The sequence below is a fragment of the Ursus americanus genome, chromosome 32, assembly GCF_024610735.1.
Source record: "Ursus americanus isolate L20-20 chromosome 32, mUrsAme1.1.p, whole genome shotgun sequence".
Taxonomy (NCBI): Eukaryota; Metazoa; Chordata; class Mammalia; order Carnivora; family Ursidae; genus Ursus; species Ursus americanus.
In genome coordinates this window covers 32,183,051-32,193,653 of record NC_142158.1, presented here as the reverse complement: position 1 = coordinate 32,193,653, position 10,603 = coordinate 32,183,051, and the positions used below count along the sequence as shown (strand labels likewise).

Genomic DNA, 10,603 nt, shown 5'->3' with positions numbered 1-10,603 from the left:
TACCAGAATGGTAATGAGCATGGACTGCCTGGGTCTGAATCTGACCTGGCCACTTCTTTGCGACCTTTGACATGGGACTTAACTGCTCTGCACCTCAGTTTTCCCCATCTGTAAAATGGGGAGAAATAGTGCCTGCCTCATGGAGAGTTGTAAGATTCGCATGCGGAACAGTGCCGGGCACACCGTAGGTACTGAATGAATGGTAGCTTGTTATCCCTAAGTGTTATGAAAAACGTAGGTCCACTGCAGGGGTTAGCAAACTTTTTCTGTAAGCACTAGATAGTAAATATTTTTCGCTTCGCCAGACATAAGGTCTTTGTCACGGCTACTCAACTCTGCCATCGTAGCTGGAAAGCAGCCTTAGGCAGCACATCAATGGATGAGGTTTCTTTATGAACGCTGACAATTACATTTCATGTCATCTTTGCGTGTGACGAAATACTACTCTTCATGCAATCGTTTTTCGACCATTTAAAAACATAAAACCCAGTCTTAGCTTGCGGGCTGTGCAAACCCAGGTACGGTGCCAGATTCGGTCAGTAGGCCACAGTTTGCTGATTTTCGGTGTAATGGGGACAAAAACTCGGCCTCTCTGGATTTCTTGGTTCAATCTCTTGTTCAGTGCCTCATTTTGCAGGTGAACAAACTGAGGCCCATCCTTCAAAGCCAGTTGAAATGGTGCTTCCTCTTTGAAGACTTCCAAGATTACCTCAGCCAAGAGCAGTAATAACTCCATCTCCTGCCTCCTATGTGATAAACACAAATTTGTTTGTTACTTTTTAAAATTTACTGGGGCTCCTGGGTGGGTCACTTGGTAGAACATGAGAGACTCTTGATCTCAGGGTCATGAGTTCAAGCCCCACCCTGGGCATAGGGTTTACTTTAAAAAGAAATTAAGTTAATTTTAAAAAATTATCAGGGAATATTTAAGACAAACCAAAGAGCTATAAAGAATAACACAGGGGGCGCCTGGGTGGCACAGCGGTTGGGCGCCTGCCTTCGGCTCAGGGCGTGATCCCGGCGTTGTGGGATCGAGCCCCACGTCAGGCTCCTCCGCTGTGGGCCTGCTTCTCCCTCTCCCACTCCCCCTGCTTGTGTTCCCTCTCTCGCTGGTTGTCTCTGTGTCTGTCAAATAAATAAATAAAATCTTAAAAAAAAAAAAAAAAAGAATAACACAGGGGTGCCTGGCAGGCTTAGTCAGTGGAGCATGCCATCGTTGATCTCAGGGTGGTGAGTTCAAGCCCCACGTTGGGCTTAGAGCCTACTGAGAAAAAAGTAATAATACAAACACCTTAGTCTCTACCATCTAGCCTCTGAAATAAAGCATTGCCCTGTGCGGATACCCATCCCCAAATCATAGCCCCCACCTCCTCCTCCCCAGGGGTAACGACCACGATCCTGACTCTGGGAATTTATTGTCCACTCGTCTCAGTACTTTTACCACAGCTATACGCATCCCTAAGCCAGAGGTGATAGTGTTTGTTTTCAAGTAGTACACCCATTATTTAATTCTATCTTCCTAAAAATCCAATCAAGGAATATCTCAATTTAGAGATTAGTCTCAGGGCGTCTAGGAACTTGTCCAAGGGATCCAGGCAGTGGTGGTAGAATCAAAGCTTAAGACTGAGTCCCAAGCCGATGCTCATAACCACCGCTCCCCCACCCCCCCCCATTCCTGTGGCCATAGTAATATTAGTCATCGACTCCCTTTCCACACTAGATTGTCAGCTGCCAGTGAGAAGAGACTAAATGTGCTTTCACCCTTGCCATACAACCCCTCATATCCTGCACCCAATAGGAGCACAATATGTATTTCTTCAAAGAGACACTGTCTTCCATCACCCCTAGCAGTCTCATAAGAGGATGGGGAAACTGCCAGAAATTCACTTCAAGGGAGAAATGGGTGGGGCTTTGCAAGATTTCGTTAGAACTTTGGAGCAACTTTTAAGTGTTCAAGTGTCAACTTTACTGGAAAGGATGAGGCATACAACACTCGTGTTCCACGAGACTCGAGACTGGGAGTCAGGGTTTGTGCACGCGCGCTTGGGTGGGAGTGGGGAGAAAAAAGGAACTCCAGAAATCAACCCCCCAAACAGAGAAATCCTTCCTTTCTCTCCTGCCTGGGGTTTGGCATCCAGTCCAAGCTTAAGGGTGGACAAGTGAGAAGTATTGTGACCCGGCCCCTCCCGCAACCTGCCAACACAGCCTCTGACCGCTGTCCCAAGGGTGTGTGTGCGCAGAGGGGAGGGAGCGCGCCGATGACCGGGAGGAAAGGAAGAATGTTAGAACTGCTGCTGAGGCTTATTTAGAAGAAAGAAACCAACATTTACTAATACTTAATATGCAAATTACCAGCAATCCACGCTCCATCCAGCGTGCTGCCCTGTGCACTAAGTGGATTGTAGATTCCGCCGTCAGTTTAAACTAAACCCTCACAGGGGCCCCTGGCTGGCTGGATCCGTAGAGCGTGCGACTCTTGGTCTCGGGAGTTCGAGCCCCACATTAGGGGTAGGGTCAACTACAAAAAAATTTAAAAATAAACTCTCACAAAAAGAACAAGGGCCTTCAACAGATTCCTGCAGAGAAACCACAGACTAAAAATACGAATCCCAGCACAAGCAGTAAGAAGACGGCAGCGCTAACGTTTACTTCATCCACTCCCATTACAAGCTGTGCAAAGCCCACGGGAGGGGAAAACCCAGGTCTGCTTAGGTCAAAAACATTTCCACCCATCTGCTATTAATGACTCAACCCCACGCTAAAGGTGAAGGGAACTTGAATCAGGAACTGAGAGTAATACAGGTATCTGGTTTTTCAGTAAGCCTGACACGTGTGGGATGTGCCCAAAACGTTCTGCTGGTGGGAAAGAAGACTGCAGAAGGCGCCCACTATCAGTTTTGCAGTAGAGCCGTTTGCTCTCTCTAGGTCAGCCCAGTCCAACAGAACTTTCCACAGCGATGGAAATGTTCCGTAGTTCCACTGCCCCTAGTCACAGCTGGCTGTCCCGGGACATGTGACTAGCGTGACCAGGGAACAGTCACACTTGCTATGTTAGCACAGCTCATGGGGCAACAGATTTTTCCCCCTTGGGCCAAATTTTGTCCACCCAGGATCCCCCCGCTGCCCCGGGCACATATTTAGCTCAGAAAGGTGGCCATCCCAGGAGTCCTGTTGAAGGAAACCAGATTTGGGCTTCAAGCTCCGTAGGCACTCCCCAAGCGTTCAATAAATGAACGTATGCCTCCGCATGGACACCACTTACAAGCCAGAAGTTAAGACAAAAGGTTTTTATTCAAAAAACGCCAAGTATAAAAAAAAAAAATAAGATCTCTTTTATTCCCCTGTACAGTATTTCACTCAGATAAAACCAGCAGGCTACATACTGCTCAAAACAGCCCCAGAGAGGATCCGGAAGGCACACCATCCAGAACTGCTTTTCATACATCTATCCTATATACACCAGTCAGCGATGCCCCTCCCCCGGGCCCCGCTCGGGCGAAGTCGGGGAGGGGCCCTGCAGCCGGCGGGGAGCTGCAGCAGCTGTCCCCGCCTGAGTCCCGTCACCCCACGAACAGAGCGAGCCCTCCCCGAAAGGTCCCCAAGTCAGAGGAGGAAAGGAGGAAAAGAAACTATGGCAGCAGCTGTGGAAGCTCGGAGCAGGAAGGGAACCAAATAAATAAATAAATAAATACATAACGTTGACCTCCAGGTTAGAATGCGCATCTTTTCAAAAACAAAACAAAACAAAACAAAAAAAACCCAAAAAAACAAAAAACAGGTAAAATAACTTAAAGGCAAAATTAAAAAAGATTAGATCAACTACAATCCTTTTGTACACTACATGCCAACTGTACACACATTTACAGTTTTTCTGTGGATTTGCATTGTTTGTGCATTTGTGTGTGTGTGTGTGTGTGTGTGTATGTGTGTGTGTGAGGTCTTGGCTTTGAAACAGTTAAGTAAAAACCAAAAAGGAAGACCAGTTCACTCGGAGTTTTACTAAAGGAGGCAGAAAAAAAGGGCAGGTGGCTCAGCGTTTGGCCCTGTAGCCTCTTCCATGGCACCTTTCATATGAAGGATGGGGGGAGGGGGACAGGAGAGAAAAATAGGGAACCAAACCCAGGCAGATTTTTGGAGAAGCAGCAGGTAAAAGAGGCAAGTTCAAGTATTTCTCCCAGCACAGCCGGAGTCCCCACAGAAGGCACTCAGAAGAGTCGGAAGAGGTGACAGGGACTTAAAATGGTGCTAGTCCTATCCCACCCCAACCCGTTTTCCCCCTACCCGACCCATCGCGGCATTCAGCAGAACTCGTGATGAAGGGAACAGTTCCATGGCAGGGTTCTGACCCCCCCACCCCCCACCCCCGGGAGTTTGCAGAGCCCAGCAATGCTGGACGTCTGTGAGAAGGAGGAGTTGAGGCCTAGGACACCTGGAGTGGAGTCTCTTCCCCCTCTGTTGGGAGGCAACCTCCAGGGGCCTGGGGTCTGGAATGAGTTGTAAATGTTGTTCCTGTTATCAAGCACTGTCCTGCTTGGTAAGAAGTGTCACTGGTACTCAGAAAGCTGGAAACAGAAGCCTCCCCTCCCTCGAGGGTCTGACGGGGAGGGGAGAACCTGCCAGAAAAGCTGCTATTTGCTGGGCCCTGGTGACAGGCTGTGCAGATGGATCTCAGCTGTTTCCTGGGGCAGGAGGACATCTTGCATCCATGGATGGTTCTGGATTTCTTCGAAGGATGGCCGATCTGATGGTCTCAGGGCCAAGCACCATCTAATGAGATGCTGACACTCTGCAGAAAGCAAGGCAGACAGAAGTTATGAATGACTCAACTTGTTTTTGCAATGCAAAATTCTTGCTAATTTGCTTCCCAGGGGCCCACAAGTCTGGGGTCCAAGAGAGACCAGGAACCTTCTAGAACTCTTTTATTCTTCAATAGGAAGGTTATTAACTAAGATCTGGATCCTCCAATCTGCTTTCAGCTAAAAAAAAAAAAAACAAAAAACAGCTCCCCTCTTAAACCTGTGGTTTTCAAACTTCAATAGCCAGGGCCTTTCCCACGACACCCACTCACTAGAAATAGGAAGAATGATGACAAGGGATTTTGATGAGACATCAGTGAGCATGAAGAGGTGATTCAATTCACCTACAACTTACAAATATGAACACCACCCACAATGAGGTCACTGGAACCGCAATATTTAGAGAGTCTGCCTTAAAGGAGAAGGCTCAAAGAACCCTCAACTTTTCATTCCCTGGCAAAACAGCCAGGAGTTGAGAGATCAGGGCTGTTGGTACTTAAAAAAAAAAAAAAAAAAAAAAAAAAAAAAAAAACTTTCAGTGAAACTAAACGGTCTTTTCTTCTTAATATTCTCACACTTGCTCTTCCTCTGACCTCTCAAAGAATGGTCAAGTGTAAACCATTCAATTCCTGAGGGCCAGCTCTCCAGATTCATTGGCCTAGGACCCTGTGATCCCCCAGAGAGGTGGAACTCTTCAGAATTCAGAGACTGTCCCCTGAGGACTAGCTGCCTTGTGACTCCTGCTTCTCCTCACCAAGGGGCTTCCCAAAAGTTACCTGAAGAGACCCTCTGCCTGAAGAAAACTTGGCCTCTGATGATCTCTTCATCGTGCTCGAAAGGAATATCTCCACAGACCATATCATACAGCAGGATCCCCAGGGACCAGACGGCCGCCGACCTGCCATGGTAGCGATGGTAGCGGATCCACTCGGGAGGACTATACACTCGGGTCCCTGTCAGCCAGGGGAATAGAAAAGGAAAACACACTTTTAGCAAAAATAAAACAAAGCAACTCACATACTCCGTAGTATACTGAGTGACTCCTTAAAACAAAACAAAACACTGACACCACACTTCTCCCAGGACAGGAGCTGAGCTAACTCCATTTCCCCCTAGGCTAAAAGGAGTGGTTCGATGGCTAACAGCATCTCTCCAACCCAAAGCATTACCCACCCGCCTCCCTACCGGTCCAGACCCTTAAACCGAAATTCTTTACAAACTGCTCCAAGAAACAAACAGGGCCGGCCACAAACCCAAAGTCTGAGGCCTGTATGTGGCAGGACCACCCACAATGGGATGAAGGGATGAATGTCTGCACACAATCAAGGGAGGTATCCCACAGACTATCCTTAAACCGCATTAAGGTGGCCCAGGAGCCTGGGTGAGAGTCTCGTCTCACACACGATCCCGTCCAGGGCCCTTACACAATACCCTGTATCTTAAGTCAGCGTGCCCTCTGGGAGGCCTTCCTCCCCACCCTATGCGTGCAGAGGCAGACACCCACACCCTCTCTCTTCCCCTCACTGGAAAGGTAGAGCTGCAGAGCGGGTTTCAGACCACGTGATTCCTGTTTACAAACTTTGGGTTGTAAAAAAAAAAAAAAAAGTGGTGGCCATCCCGCTTGTGCTCACCAGGGGGCAGCAAAGACTCGAAGGAAAAAACAAGGGAGGACCCGGCCAGCCATTAACTGTTAAATACAAAAAAATGCAGCCCAACCCAGCGTCCTCCAAGGGCAAATAAACACAAACCACAAGCCCCAGTCACAAGTTTTGAAAGGCTGTCGTTTGTTAGGTTAAGCTGCTCAGATGATGACCCACCCTCCTTTGCTTTGATCTCAGGCTCTCAATTCCATCTTTTCTGAAAGAACCCGCTCCAAGCCCCTCCCTAGGATAGGTTTTCATCCTCTCTGCGGAGACACCCAACTAATTTTCAAACCAGCAAGAGATCTTATTTCACAACATTCATTCCCGACTCCCTCACCCCGCAACGCCAAAAAATAAAGAAAAAGCCCAACAAAATAAATTATTTAGTGAAACTACTGTTTCTATTCCTTTATCCGGTCCTAGATCAAAGGGGAGAAAAACTGCAGCTCTAAAAACTAACCTTACAGAAAACTCCTTTAGGACACAAAACAAAAATTACAAAACCGACATCAATTTTCATCTCTCCCGCTCTCTCCTCCCTTACCCCCCTCCCATCCTTTAACTGGCGGGGAAACTGGGTCAGACTTCAGAAATCTGGGCTACGGCCCGTTGCCCACAACCTCTTATTCATCGGGAAAGCTTGGAACCCACTGAATTCCACTTAAAAAATAAAATCATGCCAGAAACATGACAGGTTCAGCTGGCTGGAAATCTCCGGCTCTACTACGCTGGGAAGCTCTCCTTCGCCCCACCCCTGCCAGCATCGAGCCAGACGGCCCGATGACCTTTACAAAGGGCCGGAGAGGGAAGCCGGCCGAGGCCTCCAGGCAAGGCCAAGTCACCTGGGCAGCTCCCTCCCCGGCAGCTCCCTCCCAGGCCTGGCTCACCATCGAAGTCCGTGTAGACGGTGTCCTTGAGCAGCGCCCCCGACCCGAAGTCGATGAGCTTGAGCTCGCCGCGATTGAGGTCGATGAGGATGTTCTCGTCCTTGATGTCGCGGTGGAGCACCCCGCAGTTGTGGCAGTGTCGCACAGCCTCCAGCACCTGCCAGAAGAAGCTGCGGGCCAGCTCCTCCTGCAGGGCCCCCCTTTCCGTGATAAAGTCGAAGAGGTCTTGCACCGGCTCGGGCCTCTCCAGGATCAAGACGAAACTGTCGGGCCTCTCGAACCAGTCCAGGAGCCTAATGACGCCGGAGAAGCCCGAGCTCACCTTCTTCAGCAGGACCACTTCCATGGGCACTCGGGTGCCATTGGGCTGCAGGGGCGGGCGGGGGGGGGCTGCGTTAGTGCGGTAGTCGGAGGGTGCCCCTCACCCCACCCATCCCTGGAGTCGCTCCTTCCAGGGCACTCACCAGCTCTCCCCAGTCGGAAATCCGGTCCTTCTCCACGTGCTTGATGGCCACCTGAAAACCCCCCAAACAGTCTCCATGAGATCCTCTCGCCGGGGCCAAAGCAGACCCGGGCGCCCCCCTGCCCAGCGCGCCCTCCCCACGGAGGGGCGCCCACTCACCGGCAAGTTGTCGGCGACACGGATGCCTGAGTAGACCGAGCCGAAGCCGCCGCTGCCCAGTAGCGGGCCCACCTGGTACTGCGACTCCAGGGGCTCCTTCTCCTTCCCTAGGAAAAGGGGAGACACAGGGGACTCAGTGCGGCCCGCGAGCCCCCAGCTCCCACCCTAGGGGTCCAGCCGCCTCGCCATCCCGGGCTGGGTTGGGGGGGTGCTTACCGGGCGCCAGCTTGTTGGCGTGCAGGTCGTTGCAGGGCGCGGCGCGCAGGTGGGCAAGCGAGTTGATTTTGGACAAGAGCATCCCAACCTCCAGGGTGTCGGCGTAGGAGCTGTGTCTGGAAGAGCTGCAGCAGGAGCTGGGGCTGGGGTTGTGCCGGTGGCTGTGCCTAAGGCTAGGGCTGAGGCTGAGGGTGGCGTTGCGGCTGCGGCTGCGGCTGGCGCGGAAGGCCGAGGGCGAGTTGGAGGACGACTGGGGGCGCTGCCGGGGCTGGCGGCTGGCGGACACGCCGGTGGGGTCAGGCAGCGCCGAGGGTGGCGGGGTGGGCGGCTCGTGGGGCTCGTGCGGCAGCGCCGCGGCACTGGGAGCTTGTGGCTGCTGCTGCTGCTGCTGCCGGTCCCGCCACCGCCGCCGCCGCTGCCGCCAAGTCCTCTCGGGCCTCCTCCGCCACCGCGGCCGCTGCAGCAGACGCCCGGCTCGCCCAGCCGCCAGGAGTAAAGGGGCGGAGCGCGCCGGCGGGTGGGGGGGCGCGCAGGCGGGCGGGGATGGGGCGGGGCCTCTCCGGGAGGCCTAGGCGGGGAGCCCGGCTGCCGGGCCAGAGGAGGGAGGAGAGGGGGTGGGGAAGCGGCGGGACAGGGCGACTCCCCTCGGCCCCCGCCCCGCGCCCTCCGTCGCCTCGCCCCGGCCCCGCCCCCGCCGGCCCGTCTCCAGCCAACCAGGAGCCGCCTGATCTGCATAACGCGGAGCGCCACGCCCACGCCCCGCCCCGCTCTCGCGGTCAGAATGGTCTCTACGCCGCCACGACGTGGCGGGAAGGAAAAGGCGCCAAAATGGAGGGGGAGGGGCGCGGGGCGTGAGGGGAGGTGGGAGCTGGGTGTTGAGCGGCGAGGGAGGAAGGATGGGGAGGGGCGTATCGATTCAAACCCAAACAATAACAAAGCCATCAAAGGCCGCCCGAGGCCGGCTCTGCGGCTCTGTGTTTCTCGCAGGTTTTTGGGTCAAGGGCTCGAGCTGCAGCATAACAAGTTGCGCAGAGACGGCGGGCGTCGGTGTGTCAGGCGGGGAGACCGGGCGGCCGGCGCGCCGGGGTGTGAGGGACTGTGGAGGGGGGGATGCCGACGAGGGTGGTCCTTCTGTGTGACTCAGACCCGAGACCTCCAAGTCGGCTTGGGCGGGTTCACGAGGCGCTGTGGGCTCGCGTTGGGTCCTCGGGGTTTGTGTGTTGGGGGCGCGTGGGGGGCGAAGGCTCTGCAAGATGTGAGTCACGGCGGTTTCACCGAGGGAGTGGAGGTGTCACAGGCCTGGAATAAAACTGGGGGAGAGCTCGGCTTATTCGGGGGAGGGGTCCAGATCGCGGTTCTTACAGCTGGTGAAAAAATCAGCCCCCAGATCCTCAAGCCGACGTTCATGTAAAAAATGCAGAAAAGTACCAGAGAATCCTGATTCGTAAGAAGTGGTGTGTGCTAAGAGTGCCGGTGAAGAGGAATCGCGAAACAAATGTTGGTATTATGATGCCAGATGCTGTCTCAGCCCCTTCTGTGAGGGCGGGAGAGAGAGGAAAATTCCTCCTGTAAAACGAGGGTGGGAGGGTGCGCTTGATTTAATCAGAGTTTTCACGTTGTATTCACCTTTTCATCAGCCTGTTATTACCAGTCTGGCAATACTAGCAATTATTGGCTGCACCGAGTCTTGTCTCAAAGGAAATCCCCCCACTCTCTGCCCCACCGTGGAAATAACACGGAAAACTGGCCAATTCCACTTTCATCCTTTGTCCTTTTAAACTTCATGTAGAGTTGATACAACGTGTGAAATGAGTAAATTAAAATTCTATGTAATCCATAAATTGAATCGTCAGTGGCCTAAGTAATTGAAAGCCTACTGCATCCCATTTTAATATTTTTCAAGTTCCTACCACTTAAAGGAGAAATGAGGTTCCAGGATCTGTTATAGCTGCAATCGTTAATGAATTTAAATGTTTCGTTGAAAGCTTTCTATGGTGCTTGTTTTATAAAGATGTGCCCAGATATTTTCATAGCTTTTAGGAAACTTGTAAAATACATTTTCCTTTTGTTTGTGTACTATGGTCTAACTCTCATTTTTGATGACTAGGAGAAAACCCAAGAGAACAAGCATTATTCCCTTTTTACAGATAGGAAAATGAAACATAAGTAGGATGACAGAGGGTCATGCAACGGATAAAGGAAGAAGAGATGAAATGACCCAAATTCAACTCAGAGTATTCAAAGATTTCCTGTTATCAGGGCCTAAAACTGTCCTTGGTACTGAGTAAGACATCAAGTGTAAATGTATGTGATTTAGCACTTCCAATCCCCTCTCCCCTCCCTCTCCTTTTTCAAACCCTATTGGATAATCCCCACATGCTCCCACTCACCTAGCACTTTCCAGACATTCTGCTTTTGCAGAGGCATTCATCCTGTTCT

At 51.9% G+C, this 10,603-nt stretch overlaps 1 protein-coding gene across 1 annotated transcript; it reads right to left on the bottom strand.

Moving 5' to 3' along the window:
• Positions 1 to 3,272: 3,272 nt before the first annotated feature.
• Positions 3,273 to 8,644, bottom strand: PIM1 (Pim-1 proto-oncogene, serine/threonine kinase). The gene is made up of 6 exons (XM_045786330.2): positions 8,165 to 8,644; positions 7,949 to 8,055; positions 7,791 to 7,841; positions 7,327 to 7,693; positions 5,573 to 5,749; positions 3,273 to 4,786 (listed from the first exon to the last, which is right to left on the bottom strand). Exons 1-6 carry the CDS (start codon positions 8,244 to 8,246, stop codon positions 4,629 to 4,631), a joined length of 942 nt encoding a protein of 313 aa, XP_045642286.1. The 5' UTR covers positions 8,247 to 8,644; the 3' UTR covers positions 3,273 to 4,628.
• Positions 8,645 to 10,603: the final 1,959 nt, after the last annotated feature.

What these genes read in the sequence shown, in the direction of transcription:
- PIM1 (XM_045786330.2), bottom strand. Translation starts at nt 8,246, where the DNA reads ATGCTCTTGTCCAAAATCAACTCGCTTGCCCACCTGCGCGCCGCGCCC. An exon ending in CGTCTACACGGACTTCGATG is followed by an intron (nt 5,750 to 7,326) that starts GTGAGCCAGGCC and finishes CCTGGCTGACAG; the next exon opens with GGACCCGAGTGTATAGTCCT. An exon ending in CAGGCAGAGGGTCTCTTCAG is followed by an intron (nt 4,787 to 5,572) that starts GTAACTTTTGGG and finishes TGCTTTCTGCAG; the next exon opens with AGTGTCAGCATCTCATTAGA.